The sequence below is a fragment of the Canis lupus genome, chromosome 12, assembly GCF_048164855.1.
Source record: "Canis lupus baileyi chromosome 12, mCanLup2.hap1, whole genome shotgun sequence".
NCBI lineage: Eukaryota > Metazoa > Chordata > Mammalia > Carnivora > Canidae > Canis > Canis lupus.
This window is the reverse complement of record NC_132849.1, coordinates 38607391-38626646: the sequence shown is the minus strand read 5'-3', so window position 1 is coordinate 38626646 and position 19256 is coordinate 38607391. Positions and strand designations below refer to the sequence as shown.

General features: G+C 40.1%; 1 protein-coding gene across 15 annotated transcripts in view; it reads left to right on the top strand.

Moving 5' to 3' along the window:
• The window catches only part of LTBP1 (latent transforming growth factor beta binding protein 1), a 392301-nt gene that overhangs the window by 217346 nt on the left and 155699 nt on the right, over nucleotides 1-19256 (top strand). For all 15 annotated transcript variants that reach the window (XM_072770568.1, XM_072770565.1, XM_072770566.1 and 12 more), the window contains 2 exons: nucleotides 10733-10835; nucleotides 16211-16282. In XM_072770568.1, the coding sequence (XP_072626669.1) occupies nucleotides 10733-10835; nucleotides 16211-16282 (175 nt within the window). The remainder of the gene's footprint in view (nucleotides 1-10732; nucleotides 10836-16210; nucleotides 16283-19256) is intronic.

The window sequence follows — 19256 nt, the reverse complement described above, 5'->3', positions numbered from 1 at the left end:
GAGAGCTCTGTGCTATATCTCTGAGTGTCAGGCTGATGGGCTTCCACTATATTAACGCCGTACTCTCTGGAATATGTGGCTTCCTTAATTCCTACAATGGAGTGAGAGAGAGATGCTGCAAGGGACACTACTTTTCCTACAGTTCTTGTTCACAGTGAGTCACTTGGCCCTGCCTGTCAGGACTGTGGACTCACTTGTGGCCCTCCCAAAACATATGTTGAAATCTTAACCTCCAACATGACTATATTTGGAGATAGAGTCAATAAGGGGTAATTAAGATTAAATGAGATTGTAAGAGTAGGGCCTTGATATGATAGAATCAGTGTCCTTTTAAGAAGTGATACCTGAGAACTCACTCCCTTTGCCATATCTGGACACGGCAGGATGGCAGCTCCTACAAGCCAGAAAGAAAGACCTCACCAGAGTTGACCATGCTCTTACATCTTGCACCTTAAGCCTGCAGAGCTGTGAGAAAATGGATGTCTGTCACTTAAATCCCCCAGTCTATGATATTTTGTTAGAGTAGTCTAGCTAACCCATGGTAGTTAGGAAGCGGCACACACCGGGAAGCTGGGACAAGTGGTTCTTTGGTGAACAGAGAACATCCTGCCACAAGTGGCAGAGTGTGGTCAAGACAGACCTGGTTTCCTGCTCCCAGGGAACTAAAGAAACCTATTAATATGATTTGTGGCATTCAGTTTTTCTACACTATTTGCAACCAAACCACAGGTAATTATTAGTTTTGAGTTCTGTGTACTTGGATAAGACACAGAAAAACAGAACTTAACCAGATGAGGCACGTGTTAAAATTTACACAGTGATATGAGACCCAAAATGATTTTCATTTCTTTCAGTATCTCCACATAGACAAAAAGAACCCGAGAAGCACTGAAGCTTAATATAGAAAATTTCCTTCAATGCAGTTGTAGAAATAAGCACTGGGGAAAGGAGGACTTGATGCTCATCATTTTGGGAGTGATCTGGTTGCATAGTAACAACCATGTCTGTCTGCCTATCTTTATTTCCTCCTCAACACGAGTCTGTCTTTTTAGCCACATTCTTGGTAATGGAACTTTGAATAAATTTCATGTTCTCACCATCTAATGTTAGGATTTATGGTGTGATTTGTGTTGTTTTGTTGCAAGGATAGGCTAATGGGAATTATGATGTCAGAATATAATCATGACAATACTTATTCTTTTCACAATGTAAGAATAGCAAGACACATATATCACAACTGTTGAAATGCTTAAATTGTTGTAGAGATGGAGAAAATAGCCCAAGTTTAATTGTTTCTTTAGAAGAGATGTCAAGCAGAATCACAAGTTTCATGCTTAAGAATTTTTTTCCCCTTTGTATGTTACTTTTTAAAACCATTTTTGCCTTAGTGTAACTTTTAAAATACCGTTTTATAAACTAAAGTAGTTGTCTGGAATTCCTTGAAGCCCATGGTTTGGCTTCGGCAGGCTTTAAACAAATACACTGTCAGAAATCAATGTGGATACATTTCCAGCAGTTAATGCCCTAGTCACAGTAGATATTTTGTAAAATCAATAGCCTGAAATATCAGAGGATTATGGTTATATCAGATACCCCAAATGCCTAACATTGTTTTAATTACTCTAATAAAAGAAAGCTGGGTGGATTTAAAAAAAAAAAGAAAAAAACCTTGCCTATAAAGAATGTTCTACTCAAGCCAAAGCAAATTTTTTACAAGTTCTTTTAGAAAATCTGGAAGTATTTAAGCGTTTTCCTCTTCTTATGAGACAATGCCTGTTACCCCGCCAGTGCTCTACCATACAGTATTCTCCTTTATGACAACAGGCCTTTAGGACAAGTTGATCAAGTATGTTGCTCTAGTTGCATTAATGATAGACTTAAATATTTGGACCTTCTTTCTTACTGGCACATAGAAATAAACATATTTAATGGTCTAGTGCATGGACATTGAAGAGCTCTCCTGAGATTTTCCAGTTTAGTTTGGAGCCATGGTTGGCCCAGAGGCTATAAGAGCACCATTTTGCTCAGAGGATGCGCAGAAGTCACTTTGCCGGAGTGGGGATGTGTTTATATCATAGTGAAAAGATTGATGATAGGAATAAAGAAGAGCTGTGACAGAAGTTTGGATTCATCCACCCCATTATATACAGTTAGAACTTTTCCCATAAGGGACCTCATCCTGGTTCTTATGAAAAGAAGCCCAAGATTTCCAAAAAAGGGATTTACATTCCTCAACCAAATTTAGAGTACTGAGGGTATAGCTTCTGTTTGCCAGAAAACCTCGGTTTTGTGCCAGAATGTTGGAATAAGATTTTCTAGCTCGGTTGTTGGGAGGTGGGGTGGTGAGATGAATATCTCAACTGCACAGGTGGACTAATTTATGGGACACCCATTCAGGGTGGGTTGATCAATCACAATGTGACTTTATAGTAGGTCACAGCTCAAGAGATGCAAAATCTGCATCTCCATGACCATCTTGAATAATTTCTGATATTTTGCCTATTGATAATCATAATACAATTCATTATAATTACTATACTCTAGAAAATAGTTGTTTAGGGGCATTTGGGTGGCACAGTTGATTAAGCGTCTGCCTTCAGCTCAGGTCATGATCTCCGGGCCTGGGATCCAGCCCCGATTGGGCTCCTTGCTCAGCGAGGAGTCTGCTGCTCCTTCTGCCTCTCTGCCTGTCCCTCTGCTCATTCTCTCTCTCTCTCTTTCTCTCTATTTCCCCTGTCTCAAATGAATAAATAAAAAATATTTAAAAGAAAAAAAAGAAAGAAAATAGCTATGTAAAAGCCATGACTGTTTTCAGGAAGACATAGCTGCCTTTTTTGTGAGTACTGGCTAGCAGGAAAAGGGTGAGCATAAAGTAATGTCAAGAAGTGGAGGCCCATCCTGGTTATCACTGGTCACCCTGGTCTACGACAGGGTGTGATGTTAGGACTAGCAAACACATGGCATCATGAAATGTACTGTATCAGTCTGGCAGGTAGGAAACATTTGAGCACTGACCTTCATAGGATTTCCCTGGCACAGCAAAGCATTCCACTTATAGCTCCCTGTTATTCTCTACCCCTGCACTGGAGCCTTTATGAAATCACAGAACTTAAGCACATCAATGAGTATTAGTAATTAGTCTATACCCAGAACTTATTGTTGAGGAAGCTGAAGCCCATAGAAGTAAGTTAATTTGCTTTGCATCTTGTATTGACTTTGCAGTTGGTGAGGACTAGAACTGAGGCTCTTTGGTTCCTGTTCCAGAGTTCTTTGTCCTATACCACCCTGGCTCTTAGGCCATCTCTTTTGGACGTGGAGTATTCACAAGAAACCATTGCTATCTATATAAGTCAGCTTGGCTGTCGTAACAAAATACCATAGTTTGGGTAGCTTAAACAACAAGTTTGGGAGATTGGAGACTGATATTGAGATGCTTGCAGCTTCAGTGCCTGGTGGGGCTGTTTTCCTAGTTTGTAGACACCAACCTTGTTGATGTGCTCACATGGCAGAGATGGGGGAAAGGGGGGCAGGCTGTGCCCTGGTCTTTATTCCCCGCCTTGCAAGGACACTAACCCCATCATGGCAGCCCTATTCTCATGATTTCATCTAAACCTAATTACTTCACCTATAGAGAACAAACTGAAGGTTGATAGAGGGGAGATGGGCAGGGGATGGTCTATGTGGGTGATGGTTATTAAGGAGGGCACTTGTTTGATGAGCAATGGGTATTGTATGTAAGTGATGAATCACTAAATTCTACTCCTGAAACTAACCTATGTTAGTTAACATATAGTGCAATACTTAATTCTTACTAAACTAAGAATTTAAATAAAAATTTGAAAAAAATTAAAAATAAATAAATTAGGCATAGTAAGAGATTAACAACAACAATAATAAAGTAGAACAATTATAATAACAGACTGTAATAAAAGCTATGTGAATATGGAAAAAAATAAACCTAATTACTTCCCAAAAGCCCCACCTGCCTATGCTGTCACATTAGAGGTCAGGGCTTCAACATAGGGTTTTAGGGGATGAGACACACATTCAGTCTATAACACTAGTTGAACCTAAAAGGACATATATTTTCTGGGACCTGTCTTAGTGAGTTCCACATTCTGCAGTGGTTTATGACTAAACCATGGATGATTGTGGGCAAGAGGTGTGAGTGGGCTCTGCTATTTTGGCTTCATGGTCTTGATCTTTTGGCACCAAGACATGGTACGTGACCAGAAGGATCTGGATGTCCCCAAAGTGAAACTTACTGCTTGAACATTGACATTAACTGGTTGAATTACTGAAATTCAATGACATCATGTTGTGTTTCTTGAGGAGAATTAAAATGAAGTCCATACAATTATAAATATTCCACAGCATTTATTCTCCAAACATTTTTTCACTAGCCAGAACACTTTTGTGAAAACCTAAACATTTGTAGCAAAATCATAATCATAATCTTTTTATTTTCATATTTCTATATTATTTTTTGCATCTCCTTTCTTGATAAATTGAATCTGGGACATTGTATACTGAGTAACTGTTAGGTTACTTAGTTCTTTGTTAAATAAACCCTGGTTTCTAGGCGAGGAGCCTGGGGAAAGGGATCTAACATTGGTTGTGAGCCTACTGCATGGTGGCCATCTGACTATCTCATATGTATTATCTTGGTCTCTTGAGAGCTCTGTGAAAATGGGCATTTTTAGTTATGTTTTGCAGAGGAGGATATAGGCAGTGAGAGGTTGAGGGTTTTGCCCATGGTGGTAATATATGTGGTAGTTGGTGAAGTGAGAAATTGGACCCATCTTGGTCCAACCTCAAAAGCTAAGCTCTTAGCATTTACTCTGTTATGGGTAATCTTTACACTACTTCTCCTTTGGTCCACAGGGACTGTGAAGGTGTGGAAAGGTCTATTTCACCTTCAGAGAGCACCAATTCTAATGCACACAGAGGTGTCTGGGGGTTTGCTTTGTGATAGGACATCTCTTATTGGGGAAAGCATTTGTTGGGGGAAAAAAGCTCATTTTGGGCTGAATGTAAAACTTCCCTTGTGCTTTTTTCTTTGAGGAAAAGTATCGCCAATTTAATAATTATCCGATTTTGGGTGTTTTTTTTGTTCTCTCATAACTGTTCATGTTGACCTTCAATGTCATTTCTTCCCCTCTGTTGACCACCGCCCTGCCCTCCCTCCCCCCCATGAATGATATACTCTGTGCTGATAATTCTTTTTTACTCTTGAGGGGAAGTATCAGATGTACAAAACTATAGTCATATGAAAAAATTTTCCCCTCCTCCTTTTTATCAATATTTCTGTGTTTGCCATTACTTCAAAGATGCCAGATACTTCACTGGAAGCAATCCCAAACTTCTTGATTTGGGAAAAGGAACTATCTCCTGATTAATTTTGGTACTTAAACAAACTGAATCCCAAATTTGGAAAATTCTCTATGGCTTAGTTCTAGCTCATTCTCTGCCTTTCTCCCACCCACTCTCTCTGTTCCTCTGTCTTTGGCCTGCCTTCCTCTGCCCTTCCCCTCCCACCCACCTGCCCCTGGGTCCTCTCCCAGTTGGTGGTCAGCCTTGGGCTTAGCTCGAGCTGCTCCATCTCTTTGGAATCTTTCTCTCCAGTCCAGCAGTTGAGTCACTGCCTTGTTTCAGCTCTTGCCTAAACACAGTCCTGCACACTCTTGCAAGAGTTGCAGTGAGTCAGCCTTCTCTGTTCTTTCATGTTTTACTTTAGTGCATTTAAAAAAATCTGTGCTACTTTTCCATTTTCAGTCGTATTTGTTTCTTTGGCTCCAGTGCCTTACTCTCTTTGAGAAAACCTTCTTTATTTAAACTCAGTATTTTATGCCTCATTGCTGAATGGTTCCTGATCACAGAGTAAAATGAGTTCTGTATGGGTGATAAAGGTGATTTGTAAGAGTATTTTGGTATTATTGTTTTTAAATGTCTTTAGTAGGAAAACTAAGTAGTATGTCCTTGACATGGTGGCTGTCACTATCGAGCAGCCCTTTTACTAGTGAAATATTTGAGCTGTTTTCAGAAAAGGATGCTAGGAGGCTAACAGATGGCCAGCACTTGAACATTTTATAGGTTGTACTCACATGGGACACCAGCTGAGAGGGCAGACAGGGATCCAGCCCATGCTCTGTTTCCTGAATGCTGTGTTCTGATGCTGAATACAGCTTACGGGTCACTTCTTTTTAGTCCTTGCACAGGTGCTGAAGGGATAGGGCAGCCCTTCCTGGATATGCTTCATTTAATCTCACTACAGTTCTTTACCGTTGGGATTATTGTCCCATTGTCCCATTCTTAGCTGGGAGAGGCTGGACAGTGTGGTGAATATCTCATTGCTCATGAGAAAGAGTGGGAATTTAGATCCAGGTTTACTAATTGCAATCCAGCACCCTCTTCTTTTACCCACAACTAGATCTTCCTTCCCCAGCACCTGGCACAATACAGCAAACACTCTTAAAATGAGGATACTGTAAGTACTAGTAATTTTAAGGTATGAAAATTAAATCTTATGAAACCATGCTCCAATATTTATTACAGCTTCCTCAAATTACTGCTCATCTCTGAAACATCTCCAGTGGTGAGTTTTTAATTGACAAAAATGACAGGCCTTGGTTGCCAAATGGTAAGTTTTGAACTGTCATTCCTACTCATACATTTATAGGGAGATCTAAAAACAAATGCAATCACACCTTACCTTTGAGGATCAGGAATGCTCCCTGGTAGGTAGTACCTCAAAACTGAGGTTGAAGTGTGAAGTGTTCCCAACTAAGTCAAGATTTAGAAAAGTATGTTATCCTACAATCTGTTTATTCTTGACAGCTGCTTTAAAAACGAAAGGTTTTTACACCATTGTGCACGCGCGATAATTTTGCATTGTAGAAGTTAAAACACAGCTCTTCATGGAGCAATTGTGATAACCCTTGAATAGCTTTACCTTCTGAGGCATGGTGCCAACATGGGAAGGGAAGAAAGGTCACTGAATTATTTTTTTGTGCTCAGTCTTCCAAGAATCATGCATGGCCAGGGCATTGGTGAATTGGGGCTGGGACTAGCTCTGTTTGTTTTTCTCCTGTCTAGTTTACGTAAGTCCCGTAGGGGGAAGCTCAGCCTGGGGTGAGCAGCCCTGGAGAGGCTGGTGTGAGGAAGGAAGGAAGACTTTAGAGAAGGTGGTTAGGATGCATCTAGACATGCACAGTCCTGAATGCAGACACGAGAGCGATGGAACCTCTGGTAATCCACCTTTCCTACACCGAGTAATGTGACCTGGCAGGAGGTATTGAACACAGAACCTCAGACCTGGCAGGGAACCTAGAAGTCAATCTGCTTCATGCCCTGGACATTCCTGACAGGTGGTCCTCCAGCGTCCACTCCCAGTGAAGAAGTCCGCACCTTCCATCATTGAGGAGCATTCGCTGTGGAAAAGGTTGCCTGCTGGATGACATAAATCCTGTCTTCTTGTGACTTATGACCTTTAGTCCTGCTAATATGTTCTCACGCAGCTGGCTGCAGGCCACAAGCTTGTTTCACGTGTCTGAACTCTGTCATCTTGGTCACACACACTGCCCCCTCTCCTTTCTTCACTTGACGCTCACAGGACCTGGTTGCCAGAGTCAACCCTGTTCTGCTTTCTGCTCTAGGTGGGTTGTGCATCTGCAAACCCTAGAGCACAGATGTGTGGAATGACAGCGTCCCTGGTGTGCAGCCTAAGGTTGGGTGAGCTTTTTGAGGAGCTACAGCACAATGCTCATTTGATGGGATAGATTTTTCTTTCTGGCTTGAAATAGCTAAATATTGGTTGTAAATTTTTTAGCACATTTCTTCTGAATCACTTATACATAAGATATTTCTTGAAGCGAGAGACAGGCTTTCTCTGAAAATGCGGTGAATGAATCACATAGGAGAAATTCCATTTGTGTTTTTAACTTGTAAAAAGTCACCCCAATCTGGGCATAAAAATGCAGTTAGAGCCAGTCATGGGGCCTTGTGATGATGTCCCACGAAGAAGTGAAATCCACTACTCTGAGAGAAGGGCAATCTGAATGCCAACTCCTCCTATTCTTCTTGAATCTCTCCAGTGTGACCTTTAGTGTGGAGGAGAGAAGATCCTCTTCCGCCTTTTCTTCTGGATATGTCCTACGTCCAAGTAAGACCTCATAGTGGTGGGTAGTCTCTTGTGTGAGAGCCCTGCCTATGGCCACAGATCTCTCAGGCCTTTTCTGGCTCACACTGAAGCCTCTTCATAATTAACTACCTCAGGGGGCATGTGTGAGACTGTGCCTTGTTATAAGCCTGACTTCATCCTTTGCAGCCTATTATTATCTTGTGCAGGCCCAAGTTTGAGAAGAACACACAGTTTGGTGGTACCACCTACACCGTCATTTATTTAATCGATTTGGATGGTTTGTGCTGCTCTTGGCTGTGGACCTGCAAAAACAAAGCCATGGGATAAAGCAGCCTGAATCCTGTAATGAAAACCTTGTACCTTTTCTGAGGCCTGGTAGAGAGAAATGATTTATTTTTACCCTACCAAATAAAACATTCTAGGAATCTGAGGTGAAAATTGGATTTTAACTGCTACTAAAATTTTGAGCATATAAAATCAGCAAGTGTTGAAAGTTTTGCTTGATTAAGAGAAGAACCTGAAGAATCTGGTACACGAATGATGTACGTCTGAGGTATACTGGTGTCTCACATCAACCTGCTTGATAAACCTGGAAACATGAGGCACACTGGCAGCAGAACCGATGGTGGAGACAGACCTCCATGTTCTCCACATCATCACTGGCTCCCAGTCTGATGCCTGTAGTCAGTTGCCTCTTCCTTCCTCATGAGCTTCCTGTTTCAGACTTCTGTGACTGTGCTGAAGGAATTTGGGAACCACCTGCCTCCAGCCACTGTATGCTTTGCTTCTGTCAGGTTCTCATTTGTTGGCGTGTTCACTTTCCTTCCTGCCTTTCTGCCCTCCGCATCCCCAGCAAACCTCATCATTGACTGGTTTTTAGAGCACACAACAACATCCTGTCGAAACCATTAAAAACCACAAACACCTAAGGACCTCAAAACTATGATGGCACTAAACCTTCATGAACTGTGCGGGTCTTCCCTGGTTTTATTTTACAATTTGAACATGTGGTTACTTAGAGCCTCCATCCGAATGGAGAGGCCCACCAGGTGATTGGTGTCTGCTGCCCTTCTAAGGGTCACCACCTGTCCAGACTCTCTGTCATCTGTCACCACGTTGCACTTACTAGCCTGGATAGCACTTGCTACCTTTTCCTGGTTTTCACAGAGCCACTGCTTGCCTGGATGGACTGTACCTGGGTCATTTCTTAGTTGCTTATATTCTTTGCTCCTTCTTCCATTCAGAATTCATTGAGCATGTGCACTGTGTCTTGGGATATAAAGATACATAAGATACATCTGCATTTAATTAGCACAGCAGAGGCGGTGGAGCTATGTGGAGTGTGCTGTGGGGTAAAGAGAAAGGAGCTCACTGATGCTGAGGAGATAGGAGGCTTCATAGTGACACTTCTTCAGAGCTGGGATTCCTGGGGTAAAGTGTCTCTAGACAAAGGGAAAAGGAAGGGCATAGGGTATACCAAAGGAGACACCTCTTGGAAAGACATTTGTTTAGAAAATAAACAGCTTTTTAGAGTGCCCAAAGGCTAGATGTATACAGGTGGAGGGGCTAGAAAAAAAATGATACGCTCTACGGCAGGGTAGCGAGGATCTTGTGTATCATCCCACGGAGTTTGCAGTCTTCAGACTGTGGATGACACTGGCAGCTGTTTGGAGAACTTTTTAGAGGTTGAGGCAGAGGAAGGCAGAGTGACCCCTCGGATGTGGGGTCTGGGCTTAGTCTGCTGAGTGTCAGTGGAAAGCCATGTGGCCTTTTTTGCACAAGTGGCCTCGGGATGGGTACACAGAGAAGAATCTGTTTGCCTGACCCCACTGGGTTAGTCTGATTTAAGGCCCCTTCCTCTCAGCCTCATCAGACCTCCTGTGATTTTACCAGGGGAGATGAGATGGGTCTTTATATTTGACAACTGTCAGCTCTGCTCTTCTGCCTGCGAGCCTCGCTTAAACCTGCCAGCACCTTCCTAACTTGGCTGACCTCCCTGGGTCAGGCCACTCGGTTGTGTGGAGCTTTCATCTCTGCCAGAGCTGATCTGGCACAGTCCGTGATCATTTCTTGTACCGTCCTATGCTGCCCTGTTCCTGCCAAGGCCTTGGTGTTGTAGGAAAACCAAAAGCCTCTTGCAGATGGGACCTGTGCCACATTCTCAAGGTTTACACACATGCCCTACACCCTTACAGCTCTGTTCTCTGATGATCCACAGCAGAGATTCCAACAGACAGTTAAACTAAATTTTAAAAGTTTATGTTGAACTTTTGAGTTGCGGTTCTTAAGGAAAAAAAAAATAAAAGGAAGGCGGGCATTGGAAACATACGTTTTATGAAGTGCTCTGAGCAGTGACAGATTTTCTTAAGACTCTCAAAATGCCAGGAAGCTCTTAGAAATATGCTTGTTCATTAGTGTTGTATTGATTTTATTCTGATGTTTCATTTCAAAGTTTGAGGGTTTTTTCCCCCCCTCTAATTGTGTCGATAACAAGGGAACTGTTTTATAATGTGACTGGGAAGCACAGCAGTGCTCTAGAGCTGGGCATCTTGCACTCAATTAACCTTCATATTTCCCATCTCATCACTGCAGTGTGGCAAGGCGCTCCCTGGCCTTTCAAAGCAGGAGGACTGCTGTGGAACTGTGGGTACCTCCTGGGGCTTTAACAAATGCCAGAAATGCCCCAAGAAGCCGTGTAAGTGACGTTTCATCATTCCTTTGAATCTTAATGTAGCATATCTGTTTCCTTACGATTACTGTTTGGGGGGTGAGACAGCATTAGACTTTGAAAGAAATCTTACTGAATTCTAGAATATATTGGTGTAATGTGGATTTCCAGAAACATTGCTGCAGGTGTAAGAAAGCTTTCCTGTTGATTCCGTGTTTGAATAAGCGGTTTTCAGTTGCCTTCTCCAGCTAGATTACTTAATTTTAAAAAGTCTTTTAAGAAGGCAGTAAGCCAAACTAGAGTGGTTTTTATCCCCCTCAGGTGAAGAGAAAATAAGAGGTCTTTAAAAATTGTAAATGTTTCAAAAACCGATAAAATGTCAGCGAAGCTGTTATTTCTTAGTTTCAGTTGCTTAAATGACATTTTTATTAATAGCCACAACAGAAGTTATACTGTCAATTTTCAGATGTCACTAAAAAAAGGCAAAAATGGAGAAATGATTGGTTGCTAATCTGTAAAAGATAAAGATACAGTTACTAGGACACAGTACTTTTCCCTTCTTAGTTACCACTTTTATTTTTTTTTTAAAGATTTATTTATTTCTTAGAGAGCGTGCACAAGCACAATGCGCTTGTGTTGGGGGAGGGACAGAGGAAGAGGCAGAGAAGCAGACCCCCCCCACCCCATTTAGCGTGGGGCTGATCTCATGACCTGAGCTCATGACCTGAGCTAAAACCAAGAGTTGGGGGACGCCTGGGTAGCTCAGCGGTTGAGTGTCTGTCTGGCTCAGGTCATGTTCCTGGGGGTCCGGGGCTAGAGTCCCTGCATCGGGCTCCCCGCAGGGAGCCTGCTTCTTCCCCTATGTCTCTGCCTCTCTCTCTGTCTCTCATGAGTAAATAAATAGATCTTTAAAAAAAAAAAACATCAACAAGAGTCGGAGGCTCAACTGACTGAGCCACCCGGGCACCCCAGGCACCACTTTTGTGATACCATCACAGTTCTCAGTGACATGAATCTGTATTGATACCCACATGTTTTGTTTGGTCTATAAATTCTGGGTTTTAGAACCTATTGATTTGAATAAATCCAGATTTAGGTCTCTCTGTTCCCTTTTTCCCCAATTATAGTTACTATTTTTAGTTTTTGAATGCAGCATTAACTCTGGCTGATTCCTAATAGAGATTTTTTAGAAAGACAGGGGTAACTTGATTTTTTTTTTTTTTTACATTCATTCATCACATTTTTCCCAAGAAAGCAAGTGATATTTCCCTCAATCATCTTTCTTTGCTTTGTATAACTGAAGATTTTTGTAGGAGGTTTTTACACTTGGTGTTACAAGGAATTTCTCATTTGCTTCAGTTGGATAATTTTTAATTATTATTCTTATGCACTTATCGATTTGATATTTTTAATTGCCTTTCACGCCACTGTTCAGCCTAGAACTGCCATCTTGGGATCAGTGCTCCATAGCTCTGTCTTCTGTACTCTTGCTCAGTCATCATAGTGACTTGTTATTAATAATTTCTTATTGCCTCTCATTTGGACCTCCTTGTCTCTCAAACTTCCTTGTTCTCTAAATCTTTTGATGCCCCAAATTTCATTTATTTTGTTGGTACTGCTTCTATTTTTTTTAGAGGTCTAATTTGTGAAAACACCCACTGAAGTTTCCAGTAACTAGTGAATTCTTCATTTAGAGAGAGAGTCACGTAAATGAAGACCTTCATTACTGAGGATGTCCCCTGTGGACTTTTTATGGTGATTCAATAATGACTGGTAGTGTGGATTTCCAGTAAGTGGGTTGAGTATGCTTGTCCCTCCTCACTGAGAGATTTGTGTGCCTAAAACTATTCTGGCAGCCTGACCAAAGCGAGATCTAAGGGAGATTTGGTATGATTTAAAGAGCAAGGGATTTGGAGCTAAGTAGACTCGAGTTTGACTCTCAGCTTGGTAATTTGCTATTGAGTCTTATGGATCATGAAACAAGAGTCTGTATCTAAAATGTTGAAAAGCATTGGCTTCTTTTCTTTTCTTTTCTTTTCTTTTCTTTTCTTTTCTTTTCTTTTCTTTTCTTTTCTTTCTTCTTTTCTTTCTTTCTTTCTTTCTTTCTTTCTTTCTTTCTTTCTTTCTTTCTTTCTTTCTTTCTTTCTTTCTTTTTCCTTCCTTCCTTCCTTCCTTCCTTCCTTCCTTCCTTCCTTCCTTCCTTCCTTCCTTCCTTCCTTCCTTCCTTCCTTCCTTCCTTCCTTCTTTCTTTCTTTCTTTTTCTTTTCTCAGCCTATCCCTCATATACTATGTAAGTTTGTCTGTAGGAATATTGTAGAGTGAGCGATAGATTTCCCGCCTCTAGGTCTAAGGCCTGAAGAAGGAGAAGTCCAATTCTTCCAACTTTATTCTGGGGCCAAGTTCATGTTCTCTAATACTTGTTCCATCTTCTCCATTATCTTCATGCCTTTTTCTTATCCCTCTTTTTCTCTCTCTTTTGCTGAACCGCTTCCCTTTGCTCCATCGTCTCAATCTCAGAATAGCAAGAAAGGGACAGAAGTTAGGGATACAGAGAATCTTAGATTCTCCTGATTGTTTTTTAATGCGTCATCTCTACTCCTGACCTTCTCTTGTTTTTATTTCGAATTGTGTGAGCATAAATAAATCCACTGCTTTAAATGTTTTTTTTTGTTAATTCTCTATTTTAGTGCTAGTAATAATTTAAGGAGGAAGTTAAAGTATAAAGCTTCTATCACTTCTGACCAAGTGCTGATGAAAATAAATTCATGTTGTCTCATGCAATGTATAAAATTGAAGAGATTGATTTCATTTCAGGAAGGGCAATGTGGATTATGACTGAAATAAACTATTAACATCTTGACATTTACTTTGTTTGTGCTGTCCTAAGTGACTCACTCCCAAGAAACACACGCAGGGTCACATTCTTCCTGTGTCATTTAGAAACTTTCCTTTCCTTGGTTGGTACTACTCTCTAAATCATATTCATTTTGGAAGAGAGCAGACTTTCCTTGGCTTTATGTGCTATGGTTTTGTGTTCCATGCCTTTAAAAAATTTTTTTTTTCACTTAAAGGAGTTCAAACTGCAGTTTCAAATGACTTTTATTTAATGTTTGAAGTTTTTGTTTAGCCACATACAGAAAGACTTTTCACTGTTGATCAGTTTTTACTGTGAAAACTTAATTTTAAATCTGCAAATGATTTCGTTAAATACTCTGTAATCTAATAAAAATGTTCTTAGCTTGAACAAGTCACTTGTCCTTTAAAAGTTTGTAGAAGAAAATGAACATGGAATCCTAAGCTGAGGAGGATCTGAAGAGATCAGCTGGTCTGGCTCTTTGCTTTGAGGTAGATGACTGTTGAAACTTTTTATTTTTTATTTATGTATTTTTTTAAAAATTATTTATTCATGAGGGACAGAGAGAGAGATAGAGACACAGGTAGAGGAAGAAGCAGGCTCCATACAGGTAGTCTGATGTAGGACTCGATCCCGGGTCTCCAGGATCACACCCTGGACTGAAGGTGGCACTAAACCACTGAGCCACCCAGGCTGCCCTGTTGAAACTTTTTTTTTTCCCACTTTTTTTTTCTTTTATAAATTTATAAATTTTATATAATTTATATATATATTATATATAAATTTATATATAAATATATATAATTTATATAAATATATATAAATTTATATAATATATAAATTTATAAATTTTATAAATTTATTTTTTATTGGTGTTCAATTTGCCAACATATAGAATAACACCCATCAAGTGCTCATCCCATCAAGTGCCCCCCTCAGTGCCCGTCAGTCACCCCCAACCCCCACCCACCTTCCCTTCCACTACCCCTAGTTTGTTTCCCAGAGTTAGGAGTCTCTCATGTTCTGTCTCCCTCTCTGACATTTCCCACTCATTTTTTCTCCTTTTTAAACAAGATAGCATTTCTTTTGCCTTTGAGTGGTTCACAGAGAGAGATCCCCAAATCTCTGCAAGCACCCTGCTCCACAGGGTCTTCATTCTATGGAAGACTAGTTATGTGGCCAAGGAGCTTAAATGGAGCTTGAATGAAACTCTCCACATGCCAGTTGCTCCCTCCTTAAAAGTCACTATTCCAGGACTCCTCACTCTAACCACTTCTAATTCAGAAGGATCTGAAGAGATGGGACATATGGCAAAGAAAGGAAGTGAAGGAGGAGAGAGAAATACCACTAGTACATATTCATCCTGTTCCATTAGTGGTGAGAATAAAGAGCATGTGTTAGGGGCAAAATAATTTTATTTTCCAAAAGAAAATTTCCTTTTTTATTTTGAATTTTCCCTCTTTACTCCTTGTTTAAGTCTTTGTAGTGGTCTAACCATCCATCCTGTTTTGATTATTGCCCATTTTCTATTGCTCATGATCTTCTTAATGAAAGAATACCTTATGGCAGGAAATAATGACATCTGTCATCTCATGAGTGGTTTTGTGAGGCACTGCGGTAGGCATTTTGCATAAATTATATCTAAAATCCACAACAGTCCTGACCTGCTCAGGAGATGTGAATACTCCCATTGTATGGAATCCTCGTTCGAAACCCAGAAAGCTTGTGTCCCAAAGTCACAGAGCTATTGATAGGCAGAGCCATGATTTGAACTTAGGTCTGCTTGGTGCCTGAACTTATGCTGTATCCATTATGCCAAGAAATCTCTTGGGTCTCACTTAAGAGTGTCAGAATCAGTGAATAGGGTTTTGTTGATAATTTGGTAGTGAATAGGGTTTTGTTGATAATTTGGTAGTGACAACATTGTATTGTTGATGAAAATTCTGGGTGATGAACAATACCAATGATCCTGGTAGTCCTTCTCATCTCCTGACTTCCTCTTGTCATCTCCCATTCTTCTTGGGTTCATAGCAATAAGAGTCTCTCTTTATTAGCATGTGTGAACCAGTATTTAAGTTAGCACATAGTTTATTGTCAAAACTGGGACACTTCTGAGAGTGAAATGGAGTGCTGTTATTAATGAACTTTGCTAGAACAACTGGCTTAACCCAGGGCTGTCCCAGGTAGGCCAGGATGTATGTTCACCTTACTTATAAGAAAATTCAAATGCCTGTAGCACATCATTGGGGAGGAATGGATCCTTTGTGATAAAAATAATCATTAAATGGAAGAAAATATAAAATAGTCTTACGATTCTTTGGATTAACATAATCTAGATGACAACTATGTGGGACTGCATCTATTGCAGAATAGGAAGCATACTGAAAAAACAGGGATAATGTGGAAAAAAAACTGCCACATATTGAGTTGGGTATCTTAGAAATAAATAAGTTAGACCACTGATGACTTCATTGGTTTAGGTTATCACATATGGTAGTTTGGGACTGTATAAATTTAAGCATGTAACAGAATTATTTCTTCCTTACAGCTTATCATGGATATAACCAAATGATGGAATGTCTACAAGGTTACAAACGGGTTAACAACACCTTTTGTCAAGGTAAGGTTAACTATTCTTTGGTGTAGACTTCATTGTTTGGGCTTTTTAGGAATGTGAGTTGTTTGACCACGTTTTGCTCATTAGCCCGGTGTGCGAAGGTCACAGCAGTGACCAACTGCCTGCACACTCAGTTTAAGAAAGAAAGAAAGAGTTCTAGTGTCTGGTTACCAGAATTAGTAACAGTTAAACTTCACGGAACTTTTTTTCCCCTTATTTTAATTTGTAAGTCACTACCTATGTTTGCATGGATGGATGCATGTGTGCAGATGAGTACACATGTGTACCGAGCAGTATTGCTTCCTTGCTGACACATGAGTGGGTAGTGAAGTCCCTTTTTTTCCTCTCATCAGAATATTGCTAGCCACCTTGAAGTATTAGAGTATTAAATATCAGGGTAAATAAACATTTCTTAGGCGATAGTTCAAGCTGTGTAACTAAATATGAAATGTCATGAGTACTTTTGCTCAGTTTATTTTGAACCACGTAGCAGTCGAACAAGCAGGGGGATCTTCAGAGATCATTTAGCCCAGTGTTTGTACCTTAATAATGAGGTCATTCAAACCCAGCCTGGCTAAGTGACTTTTCTTAGGCTAACTGGAGCAGAGGTTAGAACTCACATTTACTAGTGGTTTAGTTTACTACCCTTATATGATATCAAATTTTGTGTCACTTAACTTTGTGGAATGTCCAATGAATGCTCCTAATTTCCTTTTACATCTACAGGATAAAGGTGTTATTATTAATTTGGAAATATGTGTACATTGAAAGAGTCTTAGTGAACCAAAATCCATGTCAAGAACACAGCACATGTGTTCCAACTTGTCTGGGGCTCTGTATATTTGACCAGTACGTGTTTATAGGACAGAGTAGATTAAGGTAATGTTAGAAAATATCGATCAATTCCTATTAAAAGGGCTCATTTCACTGGACTGTCTTAATTCCCTGAGAATTTTCTCAAGTTGTTCCATATTGTATCTATCTAACTTTTATGATGTATAGAGCTTTAGCAAATAAAGAATTTCCTTCTGAAATGCACTTAGGTGTACCATGTGTTTAAAAAAGTTTTGTCTTAAAATATGATAAGCCCTCATGTGAAAGAGTATTGGGAAAGTTAGGTTTAACTTTCTCAAGGAGCTCAAGGAGTGGACACTTAAGACACTTTTTGAGAAACCTCTGTACATGTTCATGTTACATGGGAGTAATGGGTTAATCAGTATTATGTAGGAATCAGTAGAATTTAAGACATCCTTAAAAGGTCCTATTAAATGGATGGAAGAGTGAGTTAAATGGATGGAAGAATAAATATATCAAATGAATGAATGTGTATTCTACAGAGTAAATGAAGTGATTGCTTCACAGGGTTGGATAACAATCTGTATGACAAGCCCTAGCCCATTTTTAGAATGTACTGGTAGAAGCAGAATGAGCAGGGTGTTGGAAGGAATAATCTCGTCCTCTGCCAGTCAGACTGGATTTGAGGTTTGGGTGTTCATTGTCTCTAGGCTGATAAGGTCAACAAAGCTTGGAAAGGGCCTGGAAACCTGAGCGTTTAGCCCTGGAGAAGTGCAGACTAAAGAGAAATAGAATGTTTTTAACAACACGCTTTTAAATGTTTGATAAACTGTCTTACAAAACAAGTCTTTGATGAATTGCTTCAAAAACCTATCAATAGGTTGGGGTTAGAAGGAAGCATATTTACAACTACAACCAAACTTTGTGTGTGGAATAGCGTTCCCCAACATTGTACTGAAATGCCTTTGGAAGTACTGAGTTTCCTGTGCACCGAGGCGATCCAATGGTAACAGCTAGGCAGGGATGCCATGGGGAGTTTCTGTCCTGTGCAGTACGTGAAGTTGAGTGACTTTGTAGGCATGTTCCAGTTGTCTGATATTATCATTGCTCTGTTGCCTGGGATAGAGGTTGTGGATGAGAAGAAAGAAATGACATCTTGGTCTTTCCCCCATATTCTAACCCCTAGGTAGGAAGGTTTCTGAGGTGTGCCCTGTGTATCTGCTTGCTCCTTAGACTATTGACAGAGGAAGAGCCTTATTTATCTTTCCCCATTGTAAGCCTGTGTGACTCTCCAGAATGTCATCATGTCCTAACATCAAATGATGAGGAATGAACATGTTTCTGTGGTTGGGATTGGGGGTGGGTGGGATTTGGACATTATTAATCCGAGTTAAAACTGCGACACAGAAAGTAACTTTACCAAGATCACACAGATAATAAGAGGCCCATCCAGGCTTAACCTCCCAAACCACCTCTGTTTCTGTGTGCTACATGGCCTCCTTTACTGATTTTATATACATCTGTGAAGTATTACTAATGTAGATACTAGCTCATTAGAACAGAAGATAGGCCAATAGAAGTCAAAGCAATTAATATTAATCTGGTTTTGTGTAATAAGAAAAGATGGTTATCTAATATATTCCTTCTTCTAGCTGGCTTAAGGTTCTGCCAGTATTTTTAAAAATACCATGGTGGAAGTGAAAGCAAAAATGTCAACTATTGGACTTGCTATCTCACTTAGCAAAATAGAATGAAGAATCCTTTAAATAATTGCTAGATGTTTGTTGTTGTTATTTTCATATTTTCCTCTTCTGGTATGGCTGGTATGGAGTGACCTTTTGCAAATTTTGTTCATAGTAAACATATCTAATGGTTGCACCTCATTCTTTGCACTGATGGTCAGTTAACACCAAATCCTGGCTTACATTTGTCTCAGGAGGATATTTGCAAAACAGCTCTATACTTTTTGGCATGGATTCTGGAGTGAAGTATCACAGAAAATTCTATTTCATGGTGCCTCAAAAAGGCACTGCTAAATTACACTACAGAGAAGATTGACTCATAAAATAATATGATTTCATTCATCATAATCTATTAAAATTACCTTTGAGAGAAGGGCTTAATTTCACTCCCTTTGTGACACTATTGGTCAGCAAAATTAAATAGAACTTTCTCACATTAC